This window comes from Lepisosteus oculatus, chromosome 11 (assembly GCF_040954835.1).
Source record: "Lepisosteus oculatus isolate fLepOcu1 chromosome 11, fLepOcu1.hap2, whole genome shotgun sequence".
NCBI classification, from domain to species: domain Eukaryota; kingdom Metazoa; phylum Chordata; class Actinopteri; order Semionotiformes; family Lepisosteidae; genus Lepisosteus; species Lepisosteus oculatus.
This window is the reverse complement of record NC_090706.1, coordinates 17,811,455-17,831,511: the sequence shown is the minus strand read 5'-3', so window position 1 is coordinate 17,831,511 and position 20,057 is coordinate 17,811,455. Positions and strand designations below refer to the sequence as shown.

The 20,057-nt window shown below is 41.4% G+C and overlaps 2 protein-coding genes and 1 long non-coding RNA gene across 5 annotated transcripts; 2 read left to right on the top strand and 1 right to left on the bottom strand.

The window, feature by feature from the left end:
• Positions 1-22: 22 nt before the first annotated feature.
• Positions 23-5,906, top strand: syce2 (synaptonemal complex central element protein 2). Of its 3 annotated transcripts, none has more exons than XM_015349226.2 (5): positions 23-262; positions 1,143-1,237; positions 2,066-2,157; positions 2,863-3,058; positions 3,544-5,846. In XM_015349226.2, exons 2-5 carry the CDS (start codon positions 1,175-1,177, stop codon positions 3,736-3,738), a joined length of 546 nt encoding a protein of 181 aa, XP_015204712.1. In that variant the 5' UTR covers positions 23-262; positions 1,143-1,174; the 3' UTR covers positions 3,739-5,846. The 3 variants fall into 3 exon arrangements, with proteins under 3 accessions (XP_015204712.1, XP_015204711.1, XP_006631700.2); XM_015349225.2 differs by having other exon boundaries at positions 25-262; positions 1,076-1,237; positions 3,544-5,845; XM_006631637.3 differs by lacking the exons at positions 23-262; positions 1,143-1,237 and having other exon boundaries at positions 2,066-2,152; positions 2,950-3,058; positions 3,544-5,906.
• Positions 5,907-6,294: 388 nt separating this feature from the next.
• On the bottom strand, positions 6,295-18,490 carry gcdha (glutaryl-CoA dehydrogenase a). Its single transcript, XM_015349224.2, has 12 exons — positions 18,354-18,490; positions 16,833-16,943; positions 15,897-15,932; positions 14,930-15,070; positions 14,618-14,680; positions 14,366-14,536; positions 13,514-13,643; positions 12,188-12,404; positions 11,562-11,665; positions 10,589-10,714; positions 9,649-9,809; positions 6,295-7,008 (listed from the first exon to the last, which is right to left on the bottom strand). The coding sequence occupies exons 2-12, from the start codon at positions 16,930-16,932 to the stop codon at positions 6,935-6,937; spliced, it is 1,323 nt and encodes a 440-aa protein (XP_015204710.1). The 5' UTR covers positions 16,933-16,943; positions 18,354-18,490; the 3' UTR covers positions 6,295-6,934.
• On the top strand, positions 9,757-12,191 carry LOC107077616 (uncharacterized). Its single transcript, XR_011191133.1, has 3 exons — positions 9,757-9,831; positions 10,541-10,767; positions 12,105-12,191. It is a non-coding gene; the product is annotated as an uncharacterized lncRNA (long non-coding RNA).
• Positions 18,491-20,057: the final 1,567 nt, after the last annotated feature.

Genomic DNA, 20,057 nt, shown 5'->3' with positions numbered 1-20,057 from the left:
TATATGTTGGTTAGGATTTAGAAGTACAGTAACTGTCCACACATAGACGTTTTCCGCCATTTTGTCCTCGTTCTGTCCCACCCGCATGCGCGCGCAGTTGTGTACCTCCTCATCCTCGCCAGAGTCACCGCGTGCCCGCGAAGCCTGCGACGCGAGGACTCCCCTGTAGACGAAACCGTTGGTAACAGGAAAATGTCTACATTGAGACAGTTGTGTTAATAACCGACACAGCGCTCAAGAAATCACGTCCTGAATTTGTCAGGTAATCAGGTTGTTTGTGTGTGTACCTATGTACAATGTCGTTCCAACCTGGAGCATTACCAAAGTAGTGGTAAAATGGAGGGCATTTTTTTCAAAGGGCCAGAATAAGCCCATATCTTGTTGGACGTACTGTAAAATCGCGTCTTTTACTGCTATCGATCTGCCGTGAAAATGCTAATAGTTTAGGTTGCACAGTTATTTTAAAAGTCTCTTAAGTGTACTATTATCCTACCACCTTACCCCACACTTTGAGTCAGAACAATATTTAAAGGTTTTAGCAAATCTTTGTGAAAATGTAAGGTAAACAACTGCTGAACTTTTACAAAGTAAACAATATCAGTAATAACATCTTGTCATTTTAATAGATAATTAGTTGCAAAATGTTGTCGTTTATTAGATAAATCACATTTAACCAATTTTTTAAATGCTGCAAATTGTCTGTCATGGAGATTTGTAAAAGGTAACAGTGCAGGACTGATGACTTATTTAATCACAAGCTCTGCAAATGAGTACAAGAGACAATATACACTATCAGATTGATGCTGCAATAAAGGGGTAGAGCAAAATTAAAAAAAATATTAAAGATGCTCTTTACTTGAAAATATGCAATAGATATCTTTTGTATTTGCAGATTTTTATAAGACAGGCATGTCACAATAAGTATTTTGGATATGTGGATCTGGTATTAAAACAAATGTATTTTGCTTTTAACACATTCACACTGCAGAAGGATGCTTTTTGTTACGCAGGCGTATACAGACTCTATCCGAGCTACCAATAAGTCAATTAAAATGTACAATAACTTTTTTCCTAGAGAACAGATGCTGTAAATTGATGTGAGAAAGAGTGTGTTGAAGAGCTTCTAATTTGCATCTGCCCAGGAGAACAACAGTTTCTACGGCTGCTGCTGAAAATGGATCAGTTCCTGTTTAGGAAAATAACCTCCACCCCAAAACAAGATCAGTCTTCAGCAGAGGTGTGTAAGGTTTCAGCAGTACTGTCTGAGAGGCCTCCTTTAGAGAAATACTTTGATTAGAGAGAGTCCAGCAAACCAAACTGAAGTCTACAATTGGAATAAGTAATCCATCTATCCATCTTAATGAAAAAAATAGATAAACCAACACACACGCTGATGTATTCTTAAACAAATCATTTATATCTTTGATTTGTAAAAGGCAAGAAAATTCTCTTCTTATTGCCTTGCACTGTACTGTAAAACCCTAGAAGGCAATGGCTATACATAATATAAACTAATTGAGGCACCCTGTATGTTTATTCTTGAAAAAGGTATTTGAAAATGAACTCTGTTTTATAAAATAAAAAAGTTCTCTACACCAATACAGTTTGTCTTTCGGATCAAGAACCCAGCTATCAATGAAAATGAGTGAGAGTTTTAATCCTAGAATGCATGTACATATTGTGTGGCCATAGTATCAAGAATCTTGAGATGTTTTTTCGGTGCTCTATTGGGGTCTCTTGTAAAAGTAATGAAATGCAGTAACGGACAAATAAATCATGAATGAATTTGTTAAAAATAATTTGTATCTTTAAAGAATCTATGCACTTAATTATTGTTTGATCCAGCATAGAGGCCACAGCCAGTCTTTTTTTAGCCTTAAATTACCCAGATTAGGAAGATATTTGAGTAAGGCCTTATTGTTTGATTCCAAACAATTAGTAGCCTTCCCCCTTTTATTTTCTCACGATGAAATATCCATAGATTGTCTTGGACTATTTCAAGGTTAAAATCTTATTAGCCTCTTTATGTTTATGTGTCAATATTTTCCCTTCTTCTCAACCTCAGGACACAGATGAAGGGTTAGGAACAGACGGTCAGTCAACAGCAGATAATTCTTTTTTTCTGAACCTGGATGAGACCCGTGAACACCAAGTAAGGTAAGATAAAGTTGGATTTCATTCATTAAAATATATTCAGTGAAATATTTGCAAATACTAGGGTTTGGTAGTCACGAAGTATTAATCTTGAATCTTGAATCATCCTACTTAAGGGAATATCCCCCAACCAGAATTTCTCCTTTGTCAACAATCCTTAAAAAAATCATCTTTTTTTAATTGTAGAATCTCATTTAGAGGAAGATACTGCAGAATGGTGTTGGTGGATTCAGATTTTTGTATTGAAATGATTTGAAGTACAATCATTGTGAAGAAACGTTTTTTTTTAAGAATTAGCCATTTTAAAATAATCTTGGTTCTAAAGGACATTGAACCTTTGCAATCATGTAATTGAAACATCCAGTTTTTATTTTATCTTTAATATCCTAAATTGTCAGGCTTGCTTCTGCCACCAAGACCAAAATCTAATTAGTGAGACTCATTTCATTCCTAACAGTGAATCACATGACTTAGAGTCAAATGAAAATAGTAGTTTTCAGACTGAAGTGGATCAGGAAAGACTTGATAACTCTGTGTTTGTAAAGATCTAATTACTGGAAACAAGAGTTTGGTATTCATTGAGGTTTAATAACTGAAATTAGTATGTTCAGTACCAAGCAGATATCACACTCTCATTCAGCCTGTACATTCTTACAGTCTGTACAGTCACTGCAGGCCATATCATTTTGTTTGTTTTTCTGTTTGAAGTGATTCGTCTGGCGTTGAAACCTCCAGCAGCGATGCAGATATGGTTCCTTCTGAGCAATCAATGTATTTCTCTGCTCTCAATTCGAGGATCGAAGAGATAGGGAAAAAAGCTCAGGACTTGATTGAAAAGCTCAACGAGAGCCGGAAAGAAAACGATGAGTTAATGAACAATTTCCAAGACAAGATTATGATGAAGGTATTTCATTTTCTTAAAAATCGTCATCAAGACTTTTTTTCCTTTATGCCATTGAGAAAATAATAAGATCCTTAACTTTCAGCTTTTCCTCATTGATACAGACTGTATGTCACAGAAATAAAGAAGATCTCTCCACAGTGATGCTTATTTGGGATTTTGTATTTTTAAGATAAAAATGTATCCTTTTTTTATATAAATACTATGTGCTTTAATTTCAGGTGATTTGAAAAAGTACCTTTCAGATTGAGTTTAAATATTTTATCCCCTTTAGCTGAAATAGGCTAGTACTCAACACACAATAATAACAAATGGTACACTACACAACGTAACACATCCCAAATCTGACTTTTACGACTCTCAGTGTACACTAACAGTCATTCACCTTCAATTCTGGAGTTAAGAACATGGCAGCATGTTCTCAAGAACACAAAAGAACCACAAAATCAACGGTGAGAATATAAAGATAAAGATGTTCGTCCTTTCAGGTAGAAAGCCTATGCCAGCAGATGAAGGACCACATGTGTGAGGTGTATGAGGAGGACAACATGCTGGTGGAGGAGAAGCTGCAGCAGCTGTCAGAGTCCCTACAGAGGAGCAGGCTGCTGAACATGGAGCTCCATGGAGCCAGCCAATCTCTGAGGACCATCAACAAGTGCTTATGTTTCCCAACAGACCTTTGACATTCTACCACTTAGAACTATAGAAAACCTGTAAAACTTTAGAAGAAAGAAAATGTCAATTCTGGTCTCCCAAATCAGATGTGCATTCAGATTGGAAGGTTGCTCCCAGGGGTGTGCCAAACTATGATGTTCCCAGGTGTTTTCTTCAAAGTCCTGTTCTTAACAGGCATCTTTCAGTGCAAAGGCAGGTTGCTTTTTGAGATGTCAAACTGTGTGCTGTGTTTAATTCAAAGCTTTTTTGACAGCTCCAAAACCAGGTATGCTTCACATCAAACTTAAATTTCTGAAAAGTTTTTAATTGATAATACAAATGCGTTATTCATATCAGTCATCAGTGAGTACTTGGGAGTAGCACTGTGATATAATGGCAGAAACAGAATACAGCCGTATTCTGATACATAACAAAACTGCATACCTGAATACTGCAGTAATCGGCCAATGATAAACAAAATAGGTTACAGCCATTGTGTTTTGCATTACTGGCTGTTAATTATCGGTGTGTTTTTGTTAGAATTTCAAAGCTGCAGTATATAACTAGATTTAGGAAAAGGAGAAGTTATTGTGACAAAGATGTTTAAAAACGTTTAATTATCCTTGACAAGTTATAGACATTTGAAGATTGTAGATACCTGTAACCTGCCTTGAATTGGAATATATCCGTAAGGTAAAAGACTAAAAGGAAAATCTGTATTTGGCACTACCTGTTGTTTTTAGTTTAGTCAGAAAGGGATGTTGTGCTAAAGCTTGACAAGATAAGTATATCTTTTGTATAATGTTTAAAATGTTTTTTTTTCATGATTTCAAAAATAGTCTCCTGTTTCCCATGTTTTCAGCATTCTTTAGAAGAGGTGTATTAATGCAATCTCTGTAAAGAAACATATTTCCATATTTCATTGATGTATTGTCTAAGTATATTCCATAATAGAGATGCTGCATTCTCCCCAAAACAACCTTTGTTTGCAGTGTTTTAGAACTATTACTTTGATTTTATGAAATTATGAATTAGTCTGCAGAACAACAGGATTCTGTGAATTCATCGAGTGCTCACTGTCATCATATTTGAACCTTTGGAAAATTCTAGCAGTCTACAATAACAAAAGGGAAAAAATCTTTTAAAAATATAGGCCATCAATTTACTGGCTATTTTCTCCTTTTGGTGGCTGTAGCGTAACTGCAGTACAAGTGAACAGATGCTCACATATAAAAAATATAGACCTCTGGTAATACTCAATAATAGTAATTCTTATAGTACTAGTAATAGTTTAAAATCCTTTCAAAACAATAGAACCCTTTATCATAAAAATATAACTCGGCAAGAGTAAAATGATTTACTGGTAAAAAATGCTTTTTAAGTTAATTTATGCATTGGGTAAATTCTAATGATAAAGTCGAATACAGATCATTCAGTAAACTGGACCAAGGTTATGAAGGAAGTAAGTCAATTTCATCTGCTGGACTATGGACTTCCTGCTGGATCCCATGGAAGGCAGAAAGGGATGAGGTGTCAGGGCAGCTCAACTCTAAGCAGGACATTTTATTTGTCCTGCAAACAGAATACCAGTGCCTCTTCTCGCCATCTTCTGCCCTACAGCTTAGTCTCTCTCTTGTACACAGGCTATCTTCTAAAAATCTGCTGCTGCTGGTTCCCGGTGAGTAGATTCCCCAGTACCCTATTTGTTTTTAAAGATGAATGATTGCAACATTTTGTTTCCTAGAAGGTGAGAGGGCATACAGGCTCAAAGATAGCAGGTAGAGTGAAACATCCATATCTTATCCACACTTGCGTCATGCACTCAGTTTACTGGTATCTATTGACACATACTATAGTTTCTTTATATTTGAAAAAACAGTGCTTTTAGTCTTCTTTACAGGTCTTCTGTTTGTTGTCGTTGTTACAGATCTATTATTTGTTGCCTAATTCCCAACCTCACCTACTTTCACTTAATTTCTCATTGTGTAAACGGTTAAATGTCAATGTTCATTGTGAATAAAATACACCTGCCTAGATGATTACATCTGCCTTAATATTAGTGTAGCAAAAAATAGACTCAAAAATCATTAAGTACAAAAAATAATTTGAGTGAGTGAGATTTCCATTTCATGCTGGAGCACTGTTCAATACTGCCTACACATTATATCTGAAAATGTTGAGGAACAACTGTAAGAAAATGTGTAAGAAAGTTGACTCTTTGGTACATTTTTTAATACAGTAAACCATACAGCTTTACTAAAATAATCTGCATCGAATTAAATTTATTTATTCTTCATTTACACAGCACATGGCTAAATATCTATTTCCAGCCAGAAAACAAATACTTTTTCCTAGTAAATTACCCTAAAACTTTAACAAATCCATCTTGAAGAAACTGTTTCACTAAAAAGGTGTCTGCTGTCACTCTCTAAATAAGAAGCCTAGTCAATACCTCAAACTGTTCGAATTTAATAATTACAGTAAAGTGTCTGCTCAACACAGTCCTAAAGATAGAAAAGAGAAGTGGTAAATAGTTTAGGCTTGAACCTAAAATTATTTTTTGTTGTTTTAAAAATGACTCAATGTTGCATGAAGTGTTTTATTTTAGACAAAATAGAATCCTCCAACAGTCAACAAAATCCAGTTCTTTCAAAACAGATTAGATTAGTGAGGAAGTGGTGGAAACTGTAGAACAGTAAATTCTAAAGTGCACAATGTAGGCAGCTTTTTCTCTTACACATAATCAGTAACTTAATGTTTTTTCAAAAATAAAGTTCTGCTAAGTTATTAAGTAAGATGATCGATGCACTATCAGTCAAAAATAAAACTTGACAACATTTATTGCAGAAAAAATATGGTTTTACATTTAAATAATCTTTAAACTTATAATGCTTGGCAGACCACAGTACACAAAACAAGTTATTTTCAGTGAGCTCTCAAGTCACAAAGAAATTTATAAGAACAAAAGCTTATATTCTGCTAGAGCCCACCTGATTTTCTTTTACATTTGAAGCAACGATCGGCACTAACAGTCTCGAGAGGAATCGTGGATGTGCGTATTTTAAATAGAACAGAAGTCCAAACTCCAAACTTGATTTCATGGGGAAAAAAAGTTCTATACAGTTTCAGATTAAAACAAAATTTCAGTAGATTCCAGATTGGAAGCCTTTTTGGGAACAATTAAGAATCTCTGGACCTGGTTCTTCTCCCAAAGAGTCTGAAGATCTACTTCTGGACGGTGAAGGATTGCAGCCCAGTAATTGCTCTGCCCAAGATCAACGCATGGATGTCATGAGTCCCTACAACAGGAAAAGGAAAAGGTGAACACCCTCATTTTACATTGCAAGTCCAATTAGAGGAAATGAAAAAATCCTAAAATGGGAATTGAGATACTGCCTCTTTTAAGGCAACAAGATTAGTTTTCCATTAGGTATTCAGCTCAAGTTTTAAATATTATACCTCCAAGATATTCAGGTGTAAATTAAATGCAGAAAGGAAAAATGAGCATGGTGATTATATCAACATTAAAACCGCTATGTTGAATACTATTACAATTAGTCATTTAAACCAGCATTTTTCATTCAGTGTGCCATCTGAACTCCTCTCATTTGTTACCTTAATCATCATTTTAGGTGATGATAGTGTGATTAGATCTTTTTCTTTAGACCATGAAATGCATGCTACCCATGACCAGCCCCAAATTAAAAAAAAAAAGGGTCATAAACTTGTTAAAACAAGTAATTTCTCATGGAGCAAAACTGTGAAAACTGCTGCAATTATAATGGTGTAAAAGATTGTTTTACAAAGCACTGCGGTGGTGTTTAATATGATTTTGGATTTTTTCACAGTTTTAACTTCAACACCAAGACCTGTTAATCACTGGAGCGCAGACCTACAGATTTAGTTCCAATCATTCCAGTAGATTGCAATAATATATGGCATACGTCATACCAATGGAATGGCATGTGTCAGTTTTGGCTTTCTTACAATAAGATTATACTAAGTATGACTTTATTTTTGTACTTAATTTGATGGAATGTGCTGGGATTGTGTCATACAGAAAGCATGGAGTTGATGTGAAAGTGGATGGGTTAGAATTAAACTCCCCTTTTCTATGATTGCTTGAAAATATCCGACTATCGGCAAATCTTTGTATAAGCACAGTGGCATACAGTCTTGTACGCAAGCGCATTGCTGCCACCAAGGGAAAAAAAATTCCTCACCCTTACTAATTATCTCGTAATTCGAGATAGTATATCTCGCGTACTTTATGTGATCATGCGATGGCACAATTGTCATATAATACCTATATCGCTACGTGCGGGCTTGCAGTTTTAAGCAGTGGAAGTGATTGCACGTATAACTGTTCATAACGGAACCATCATTGCCTTGATTTCTAAATCCCACAAAACTGGTCCTCATGCTTATAATGATTCTGTTCACATTTGCTAAAAATGGCAAGATTTCATTATGACTAAACCCCATTTGGAAGTAAATCTGTACAAATTATGCAGCGCTGGACATTAAATCATTAAACAGAAAGTGCCAGCCACATTCACAGTAGCTTCTAGATGCCTTCAATGCACAACATAAGTTGTACATACAGTGAAGTAATCATTGCTATCTCATAATTCTGAGAGAATGTGTTATCTCATAAATATATAGATAAATATATATATATAGATATAGATAGATATGTTATCTCATAAATATGAGATAAGGGGGTGACTTTTTGTTTTTCCCCTTTGTGGCAGCAATGCACTTCAGTAGTGTTGCTATTTGTAATCTATTGCAGCAGGTACAGTGGGTGTAGAAAGTATTGATCCTCACTGGAACTCTACCACATTTTGTTGTTAAACTTCAAATTGCATCAAACGTTGATAGAGCATAATCAGTTTTGACTGTAAAAAACAATTTGAGGAAAAATAGAAAACTGCTTGGACAACTATTCACTGTCCCTGAGACCTTAAGAATGTTACATTTATTCTCTTTCCCTCTTTTAACAATCACAGCCTCAGGTCTTTTATGGGATGTTGAACCCAGCTTTTTCCATCTGCGGGTTTAATTTTCACCAACTAAAACGACTTTGCAAGTAGCCTCACAAAGACAGGTGTTAATCGCTAAAGTGGTGAATACTTTTCCAATGGAGATTTTTAGAGGGAACGTTTTTTAACTAATTTATTTTATAGCCCCAAACTTTTAAACACTTTTCTGCTAAAAATACACAAGTCAGTCACGTCTTCCATTTGTAACACAACAAAATGTGGTAAAAATACAGTGGAGATCAATAGTTTCTACACCCACTGTAAACCTTTATAAAAAAAACATACATCCTATTCAGGTACTTCATAATATTGTGAAAATCATAATAAACATTTGTTTTCACTACAGATCTTTTTTTCCAAAGGCTGTACATTAGTAAATGAAATTAAAAACTATCTACTTCTGGCATTTTTGGGGAGAAGATGGCGCAGTGGTTAGCAATGCTGCCTCACAGTGTTGGGGCCCTGGATTTAATTTCAGACCGGGGTGTGCTGTCTGTGTGGAGTTTCTATGTTCTCTCCAGGTTTGTGGATTGCCTCTGGGAGCTCTGATTTCTTCCAACAGTCCAAAGGCATGCTGGTAGACGAATTGACTTCTTGGAAATTTGGCCCTGGTGTGGGTGCGTTTAAAGCTGTGTCTTTGTGTGCGTCCTACAATGGACTGACAACCCATCCAGAGTGTATCCGCCTTGTGCCTGGTTCTTACTGACATGAATTGGATAAAGCAACTAGAAGATGGCTGGATTTTGTGAGAAACGATGATTTGTGGAAGAATGGTTGGAAGAAGGCACTCGGCCAATGACCTCCCGCCTCAACCTGCAAATTCCAAACCGTGGTTATGCTGCCCTCTAGTGGTGATGCGCTGCGCTGCGCCAACACTCAAAGCTCTTCCCCTACCCTCGTAGGTGTTGACGGCCTCCAGGTTCATGACGTGGCGAATGATGTGGTACTCATCGGCAATGCCGTTGCCCCCCAGCATGTCGCGGGCCTGCCTCGCGATTTCCAGCGCTTTTCCGCAGCTGTTGCGCTTCAGCATGGAGACCATCTCTGGCGCAGCCCTGCAGAAGATAAAACACACCCGTGAGACCCTGTTTATTCATGAAGCATTTCCCCCGATACTCCTTTCACACACATACTGAACCTACTGTATAAATAAGCAGGGCTGTGCAGTCTTCATCCAACACAGAGGCCTGTCTTTGATTTAATTGGCTAAAATTAATTGAATCTGGCTGGGTGCATACAAAGCCTACAGTAAAATCTGTGTTCACTTGTAAGGAAGCTCTTTATTTCACAAATCTAGAATATTGTCTATCAGCAGCCTAATATTATACTCATGAAACACTTAAGGGCTCTTTAGTTAATTGAGTTGCAAATGGAAACAGACCTCCCTTGAGGAATGAGGTGCTACCCTCCCTGCTAATGGAGTTTATTTTCTCCAAAATATCCCTAAAGGGACAGCCCTAACTAAAGCAAAAAGCTTCTTTCCTCTCTTGTCTACAACACTCAAGTACGGTAACATCAGAACAGAGGTGAATATATCTAGGAAAGCCCAATGTAGTACAACAGTGGAGGGTATTTTAGGCATTCAAGCACGTTGGCTTTAAAAGATAGTTAGCTGATGCTTTAAAGCTTGAGGTGGCTTCTTAAGATCATAAGAAAGATGAGAAGAGTTCCATCAAGCCCTTTCGTGGCTAACTGATCTGAGAATCTCGTCTTGAAAGAAGCTTCAACAACATGGCTGGGCAGCTTGTGCCAGACCCCCCTTGACCCCTCGTCTTTTTCCCCCCAGGAAGGGAACTGACACCGGTTCTCACATAACAACCACAGTTCTCCTCACTTCTTGTCTTCTATGAGGCGCCCCAGCCGCAGACAAGCCTGCAGGCCCAGCGTGATCTCTGTCAGCATGTCGGCCATCTTCTTCTGCATCAGCTGATTGCGCGCCAGGGGCACACCGAACTGGATCCTGGGGGAAACAGGCCTTTTACTACCCGAGCACCACCAATTCAGGTAACTCAGGTAAGATGACTCCCTCTGCGTGGTGTTTCAGTCCTTTTCACCCCCCCTCCACCAATGGTAACCAGTTTCTGTTCCTGCCCCGGACCTGTCTAGTATTTTTTCAGTGTGATCAAGATGTCTGGAATGAGTGCTCAGTCTGTGGCTTGTAAAACCAGGAACAGCTCCTGAGAATCCGGTAGACTCATCAGTTCCCCTGTCAACAGCTGTAATGTCAGTACTCAATCACATACTGACTGCCTGCTCAAAAGCAATTCATATGGGTGGAGACAACTGTAAAGCTTTACTGTAGCTCCAGACTCCAGGTAGCTGGACATGTTTATAAGGTTAAAATAAAAGGGTTTGTGTGCAAAGGTTGCAGTTGATTATGCTGTGTGTGAACATGGCCTTCACTGTCTACAGTCTTCAACGCAAACAAACTTAGGACACATTTTATGATGAGGGAAATGTGACAGTGTTTCAGTCTGAGAACATAAAAGTCGGAAATAGCACGGTCTTAGTTGCTACTCCAAGATCCAAGGAATTCACTCAATTCCCTTCCAAGAGAATCTTTTTTGGTTATTAGCTGTTGCAAATCTTGCTACGCTGTTCCATGCGATCCTCAACCCGTCAATTCGATGATGTCTTAATTTACCAGTGAAGGAAAAATAATTTCAGTTCCCTTCACCATCTTCAAATCCCATTCTGAGCAGAACCAAAGAGACACTCGACTCACAACAACACAAGAAATGGAGCCAACATAAGATAAAGCAGAGGTTGTGCAATTGTCTTTACGATCAGAGGAATGGAGCACTCACCTGTCCAAGGTGTACTGGCGAGCCGCATGGAAGCAGAATTCTGCTGCGCCCAGCGCACCCCAGGCGATGCCGTAGCGGGCATTGTTCAGGCACCCAAAGGGACCCTGCCAGACAAGCGAGAGGCAGGCAGAGAAAGTTGTCACATCTGGACTTGTGGAATTATGTTGAAGAAGTGCAGGGCTTGCACCTAGAGGTCTCTCTCAATGCGCTCATTAGAGTTTGCATCACCGATGAAGTCGATGTAGGGTAACGTCATGGGCGTGATCGCAAAGGAGAAATTCTTTCTGATATTACAAAGTAGTACAAAAGCAGATTCGAGTGCTTTGTGATGGATCTAGAATGTGAGATGTGTAGTAATGTGTCTAGAGAATGTGCATCCTGCCTTTCATGTCCTTTCATCAGCAGACTGAGCTTGCAGTCCACGCCCATCTTTGCGATCATGCGGAATTTCAACAGTGCAGATCTGATCTGACGCTGGCACTGCCCGCAGGGCGCAAAGCAGGTTTGGCAAACCTTCCGTCATCGCTTGTGCTCCTCCTACAGTGATCTCGAATGCCTGCCGCGCGAGTTCGGAGACAAGGACGTGAGATTTCGAGGCAGCTTTGCTGCGGCGCCCCCCTCCTCACCCCCAGGCCGCTGGCATTGGGCAGCAGGTTCTCCTCGGGCACCTCCACGTCGTCCATCAGAATCATGCCGGTGGCAGAGGCCCGCAGGGAGAACTTGCCCTCGATCTGGGGCGTGGACAGCCCCTTCATGCCGCGCTCCAGCAGGAAGCCCCGCACCTTGCCGTCCTCGCACCTGGCCCACACCACGCACAGGTCAGCGACGGGGGAGTTGGTGATCCTGCGCGAGACAGCACCAGAGCCAGGCTGAGAGGTGACTGCCTTCAAGCATTAGGCAAAGATCTACCAACTTCTGGAAGATCACTCCAAAATCAAACCTGACGTCTAGGAAAACTCGGCTTTAAAGAGCAACTAGATTCTGTTCTGTTGCAATACACCTAACCTAATGAGACGGACGACAGACTCTAGGGCCTGATGTTCCCAGGGGGAAAACTACTCATGTAATTCTCTCACCGCAGAGCAGGTCATTGGCCCAAAGAGAAAACGAGAGCCCTTGACTCTACCCGTGCTTTTCAACCTCACCTCCAAACCTTTTGCTTTTGCTTTTACGTTTATTTATTGTTATGTATAATCTACTCATTTTCAGTTTGTGCGTTCTGGTTATATTTCTGCCACGCACAGCGGCAAAGGTTTTACCAACTCTGGCTTTACAGCTGGAAGTGTAAAGTACGGATAATTACGCTGAAAGAAAGTTTTATCGGGTAATATAAGTTATATGGTCAAATAAAATAAGAAAAGTCAATGCACTTTCTCTCTCGAAACTCCACATAGGCGGGGCTACTGTTAGCTAAGGTGTAAATTAACAAAATAGCACCTTTCAAGACCTATCTTCCACACCTCCTGCAGAAGCCCGTTTCCCAACAAGGGCTTTAGCATGTTTTATTGATATAGAACTGCATATCTGTGCATTTTTGTGGTATACCTATATCGGTAGGCAGCACCCTGCCTTTACTTCCAGACCTTGGGTGCTATCTGTGTGGAGTTTGTATGTTCTCCCCATTTTTGCATGGGTTTCCTCCCACAGTCCAAAAACACACTTGTAGATTAATTACAGGCAAACTGGCCCTGGTGTGAATGTCTGTGTCTGTGTGTCTGCCCTGTGATGATGGACTGGCGTCCCATCCAGGGTGTATCCTGCCTTGCATCTGACAGGCTCTAGCTACCCGATGACCCTGAATTCTACAACGGGATTAGAAAGTAGATGGATCTATATCTGTTGATACAGATCTACAGGGACGAACCTCTACAGGCTACAGGACTAACTGACTTGGATCCCAGTCAGGAAATAACGAAGGCTTCCGAAGGCACCGCGTGTCTATAAATCAGTACCATGTTTTGGAGCCGTTCAGGGTGAAGGTCTGGCTGGAGGAGTTGTAGCGGGCGCGGGTCTCCATGCTGCTCGGGTCGCTGCCGTGGTTGGGCTCCGTCAGCCCGAAGCAGCCCAGCATCTCCCCCTTGGCTGAGAGAGCACACAGGTCAGCCCCGCACGCCCCCACCGCCAACAGCAGCAGCTCGGAAAATACCCCAGTGACGAGGCAGGGAGAGCCCACCAAGGAAAAGCTTCCTGTCTGGGGTTCATCCTCCATTTGTAACTGACTACTCTATCTCAGAGGCCCCGACTAGCTCTGCGGGTAGAGCACGAGACTCATTATCTCAGGGTAGTGGGTTCGTGTCCCACGTCGGTTACCAGGTCCTCCATGTTGAGGTTGGGCACGAGGCTAACAACTCTGTCCCGTAAAAAAACGAATGTAAGAGAAACAGCAACAGGTTGTTGCTGCCCTACATGCCGGAAGGCATAACGGGCAAACACACGCACACTTTTACTCAGACCTCATTCATTCTGTAAATGATGCCTTACAAAACCCAAAATAAATTTTGGCAATATTTTCTTAAATCTTCAGGAATATTCAAAGCACATTTCAGCACAGATTATTTTTCAGTTACACAACTACTGATTGATAACTGCTTCTCTTGTGGATGGTTCCTGGCTAAACCTTAGAAAACGAAAAAGGAGCATTTTAAAAGGGATTTAAAAAAAAAATCCACAACAATCACAATAAAGGAAATATGTCCTTAATAATAAATTAATAAATAAAGGAGATGTCCGATTACAGCCGTCTAATTAACCGGTCATGCCCTCTGTACAGGTGTTCTGCACAGGGGAGACGAAGGCCTGATTACCCAGCCTGGGCAGATACTTCTTCTTCTGCTCCTCGGACCCGTACGCGGAGATCGGGTGCATGACCAGGGACGACTGGACGCTCATCACGGAGCGGTAGGCGCTGTCCACTCGCTCCACCTCCCGCGCGATCAGGCCATACGCCACGTAGCTGGTCCCGGCACAGCCGTAACCTGGCGAGACACGGTCCGTGAGCGCTGAACAGGGGGACAGCAGGGGCGCCGGGGCACGTCGGCTGCCTGGTCTCGACTCACCTTTGATCGTCGGGCCCAGGACTCCGAGCTCTCCCATCTCGGACACAATCTCCCGATGGAAAACTAGGAATAAGGACAACCCACCAAACCCAGTCAATTGGAAGACAAGTGAAAAACTCCCATTTGCGTTCTAATTTGAAACCGATTCTATTGCTCTCCTCCTAGCCAGTCTGTACACTGTGGTTTAACTCTGGCAAAGAGGGGCTGCGTCTGCATTTCTCCCTGTATGTGAGGCATGATGGGGACCTTTTTATCACAGCAGCCCCAGTACAAACCCAGACTGCTGTGGTCTCCTTTACTGCTCCCTCTCACCTTCGTTCCGGTTAGCCATGAGAATGCGCGGCATCAGTTTCTCCTGGCAGTACGTCCGGATTGTGTCCCTGATCATGGTCTCCTCCTCGGTCAGCTGGCTCTCCAGGTCCAGGGCATCACGCCAGTCCATCTGCGCCTTGGCTGGGTGGGGCCGAGTGGCAGCATTAACATATACTCTTTGTGCCCTCCCCCCTCTCCCTCCCCAGATAGGCAGATAAATGAGTTGTGATGGAACTAATGCAACCCGTAAGGACATTATGCCCAAGATCCATCCATCCATCCATCCATCCATTCATTCATTTTCTAGCTCTTTCATCCCATTCAGGGTAGCAGGGGAGCTGGAGATTATCCCAGCAAGCAACGGGTGAAAGGCAGGATACACACTGGATGGGATGCCAGTCCATCGCAGGGCACACACTCACACCAGGGCAAATCTACCCAGAAGCCAATTAACCTACCAGTATGTATTTGGACTGTGGGAGGAAACCCACAGAAAACATGCAAACTCCACACAGACAGCACCTCAGGTCCAGAATTGAACACAGGGCCCCAGCGTTGTCACACTAACCACGGCGCCACCGTGCCGCCCTACCCAAGATCCACTTGTTCAAGTTTAAAGATCAAGTATTTTCACCTAGGGATGTACACACTGGGTACTCTCTGAACAAAAGAAAGAGTACAAAAAAAAGAACACTTAGCGCATCTAGCTAGCTTATTTGTATATAGTAGTTTATAGCATCTTATCCAGCTACTTCTTGTGAGAAGCCAGAGTATCTGCTTCAACAACAGAGCTAGGCAGCTTGTTCCACACTCCCACCACCCTCTCCGCACAGACCGACTCATAGTAGCTTGAGATGCTTTAGAAGAGTACAGTATGTCGGCCCATTATCTCATGCTGTCACAGATCCCACTGGATATCTGGATTAAAAGGCTATTTTTGCGGTAGGATCATTCAAATTGCACTTACTTGTTTTGCTGGGTTTGTCCGTCTTCACCTCTGTCTCTGTAAGATTCAAAACCCAGGCCTCAGAACACGCAGAAAATAGAAGACAATGTGCCTTTGTCTTTGGTACAATGTAAAGTCTGAAAAAGAAATCCTGCATACAGAAGGAATCTCATTTTCTAAAGAATGAAATTGGAAGATGCTCTGCCTGTTGGCTCCCTAATGTATCCGTGATATAATTACACAAGGCAGCTTAAAGAGATATCTGTGGTTATGCAAAATTTGAAACTGAATTCAAATATATTTAGTCCTCCGCAAGAAAACAAGCTGCCTGAACAGACAATACATCTGCAACCAAACCACTTTTTTAAAGGAATCGCATAAATAAATCCATCATAAGACACCTGTCAGAAAGGTCACAAATTAGCGAAGACCCATCCGGCTCATCTGTTTCCCACTTCCAAGAGCCTTGTTCAGCTATTTCCTGAAGGATCTGCTTCAACCACATGGCTGGGCACTGATTTCATGTCCTCTTAATTCACAACCCTTTATGTAACAAAGTGCTGTCCTTTCCTAACTGCATTTCCTGTCAGCTCCCACCTGGGTCCTTCTAGGTGGTGAAGCTGCACTCCTGCTTGAGACTGTGAATCGGTGTCTCTTGTGATTTTAAACACAGGAATGAACCCTCCTGATAGCCTCCCCTCTCCAAAACTAAACCAATCTGGATTCAGAGCATCTCTAGTGCTACACCTCTCACCACCAGCTGCTGACACACATACAGAGGGCTGGTATTTCTGCCCCGGGGAGCAGGAGGACTGTGGGAGAAAACATCGCTGGACATGCAAACCGAAGAATCAGCTCGCAAAATTTCAGCCACGCAGCCCTTTGGGCCCCTCGAGGCCTGGAGATGACCATCGCCTGCCCCATGGTCAGAGCCGTTAAGGAATCTGGCTGTCTTACCCCTCTGAGCGGCGGCGGTGCCCTGCGCTCTGACAGCGCGGAACAGCGCCCCCCTTTGGATGGGCTGGAGCAGACGCACAGCTGCGCTTCTCAAGGCCATTGTGGGTTATGCTGGGGAGGGAAGAGCAAACATCCAGTCAGCTCAGCAAGACAGACCTGCCACTCTCAGTGGTACAAAAAGCATAAGCAGATCACCTAGAGCAACAGAGCTGGAAGTCTATTGGACTAAAGGAGCTGATTAAGATGTTGACTGGGATAAGTACAAAAGGACTCTGAGAATATTTCTGAGCTCTAGAAATCTCCTGTCAATTAGGTGTGTGGAAATGAAGAAACTGGACCTCCGCAGAACACAGTCGCTTTTTTTTCCCATCTGCAGGAGTATCTGGGGGCGATGTTGTTCCTCCACTTATGTCTGGAGTTCCCCTATACCATTAAAGTATCCACCTGAACAGCTGTTAAAATGCTTTGTCAGAAAGACCACTTAATAAACAAGCAGGTTTATTATCGCAACAACAGGTCAGACATTCTGAACAGAAACGGGTTTAAAAGTGCAAATCAAACAAAAAGTTCAATCAAAGGGATTAATTAACCTCCAAACTTGGTTAGAACCTGCACTGGAAGACACAGATCATGATGCCCTTCAGCAGCTGTGGAGCTGACAGGGAAACACAGCACGACTGAGACATCAGGATCTCTTGTGTCAAAGGAGCAGTTTCCTTTTTGCATAGTCTGTCATCATGCCAGTCTGAGTTTTTGTTTGGCAAACGAACAGTACGCCCTGTTGAAGGTATACTTTCAGCCGGAAAAAAGACTGTTTTGTTTAACCAATTCTTTTTCGTTGGAGTTGTGTAAAGACTTCAAACAGGAAGGACAGGCTTTACATCCAATCCTTGAACAGGATGACCTGCGTTTCCAGATGCTTTCTTAGTCCAAGAGTTTAAATTACTTTTATTCACCTCACATTCATATGTTGAAATGGATTACTCAAATTACAAACCCGTATTTCCTAAATCTACGTCCATTCGACATTTGAGAGATTAGGAACAAACCGAGATAAATCGAGGGTCTTCCGTAACTGCCTTTGAGAACAGAGTGCCTATTAACAGAATAACGTGTTTTACAAATAAGAAAACCGCGAATAAAAACTGTCATCAATAAAGGCTGCTTCTACTGTGTTCAGTTTGTAATGAACGGTATGTCGAGACACATACATTCCATTGTTAGTAGCGTGTTACGCAAGCATAACTCTCTGTGCGCTTTCTACGAAGATACCACAACGTATCGTACCGTAAAACAATTTATAGGAGGGAAAACGATAATAAACGTAGATATACTGTCACAGCGACACTGTTGCAGTATAATTCAGCGGCGTCCCTAAGGCTAAAGTTTTATTGTGAGGGCAGTCTGGTGACTTTTTTTGGCAACTGGCATCAAACCCCGGTTACACAACCTGCAAATTAAACCCCGATCTCTTAGCTGACCTAAAATATTACCCGTGCATCGCTACCAGTTTTTACTTACTCTGAGTTTGTGCTTCCTCGCAGGCACTAAATAAAATCTCTGAAAGGGCTGAAAGGGTAAACAAGTTTATTTCCTTCGTGCTGCAGGACTTCGGCTTTCACAGTTTGACAAGCCAGCAAGCTCACTGTGACGTAACGGTCGCACGCCGAGGTCGTCAGAAGCGGAGGGGCGGCTAAGCTGCCATATTGAGTGTGGCGAGATAAGAATTGCGGTTAAAGCAACTTTCCAAGTTTTGTCAAAATGTAAAGCATGAGACTGTAAAATAAATACTTCGACGAAAATGGAAACAAACCATTAAAAAGAAAGCATCAAGAGGTTTACAGTCACATTTTCAACTTGTAGAATTATAATTAATCATACGTTGCTGCTGACTGATTTGCAGTTGCACTTCTTAGAGCAATCCGTTTTGCAAACATTTCTGGGAAACATACTGTGATTGTTTATACAACAGATTTTATGTCCTACATGTCTGCAGACATAAGAACAGTTTTATTTTCGTTAGATTTAATGGGAAGTGAACGCAATTGGAAATGTTTATATGTTCAATTCCATTACATATAATGGGACACCATGTAACCATATTTAAGTTATAGAGTGCACTGAATTTAGTAATCGATTCATACCTACACTGCAAAATGGCTGGGGACACGCAGCAAAGAAAATATACTTTAACGCCTGTTTCTAGATTTAATTATTTTCTCGTGAAATAACGGGCTTGATTGATTTTCGAGACTTCGACCGCCTCTTTCAAAATGGCCGCCCCCTCACGCTTGGGGGCGGTGGCCGGGAGCTCGGGTGCTCATTGGTGGAGTCAGAGAGGCGTGTGCGGGACAGGGCGAGGGGGCCAGGTGATTTAAACAGCGCCCGGCTGTTCCCACACTGCGTGGGTGATTTTAGCTGACGCGTATAAGTGCCTTCAAAACGCCTTAGGCCAAAAAAAGTTTGTCAGGTTTGCGGAGCGGTGAAGCTTGTAACGACAGGGAAGCGCCATGGTTAATGATCATTGAATCGTAATTATTGTCCACGATTGAGTACCATTATATGCAATACTTATCTGTCGTATGTTGTTGTTATTATTATTTTACTATTATTAAACAAGGATTCTTGGAGATTTAATTAAATGAACCCTTGACAAGTGCTAAATAACTACCCTTTTAACACCTTTCGATGTTAGGGATTTTCGTGAATTAATAAAAGAAGTGGGTTTTAGTTGAAATACATGGAATGTGTTGTGCTTTTTTATTTCTATACGCCGGCACACTCGTGAAATTCGTAGCTCGACGGGGACATGGCGATTTGGACAGATTTTCTTTCGACAAGCTTCATTTGGTACAAACCTCAGACTTGCAAGAGAAAGAATAGTTCAAGCAAGCGTTCCTGGTGTCACTGGATTAGAAGAGACGAATACCAGTTCATGTTCTTATCTCTTTATGTACATTGGGACATTCAGGTTTAGCACAAATTGAAGTAATCAAGCACTGTAATGTACACGTCTACAGCTGCTGGGGTTCACATTGTTGCGGTAGCTTCAGCGCGTTGCAACATCTACTGGTTTGAGTCCGTGATCACTCCATGTGAAAAGTGGAAAGTTTCACCAGATAATCGATTCTCAGGCAATAATAAAAAGACTTTCCTTATTCTAATGGCCCGAGAGTTATCTTTCAGTTCAATACTGAAAGAACTGAAAGATAACTTCAGTTGAAC

Excerpts from the sequence above, each read along its gene's own strand:
- syce2 (XM_015349226.2), top strand. The coding sequence starts at position 1,175 with ATGGATCAGTTCCTGTTTAGGAAAATAACCTCCACCCCAAAACAAGAT. Across the intron at positions 1,238-2,065 it reads AAGATCAGTCTTCAGCAGAG|GACACAGATGAAGGGTTAGG; the intron begins GTGTGTAAGGTT and ends TCTCAACCTCAG. Across the intron at positions 2,158-2,862 it reads ACCCGTGAACACCAAGTAAG|TGATTCGTCTGGCGTTGAAA; the intron begins GTAAGATAAAGT and ends TTCTGTTTGAAG.
- gcdha (XM_015349224.2), bottom strand. The coding sequence starts at position 16,932 with ATGGCCTTGAGAAGCGCAGCTGTGCGTCTGCTCCAGCCCATCCAAAGG. Across the intron at positions 12,405-13,513 it reads CTGAACGGCTCCAAAACATG|GATCACCAACTCCCCCGTCG; the intron begins GTACTGATTTAT and ends TGTCTCGCGCAG. Across the intron at positions 9,810-10,588 it reads CGCCTCATAGAAGACAAGAA|GGCTGCGCCAGAGATGGTCT; the intron begins GTGAGGAGAACT and ends TATCTTCTGCAG.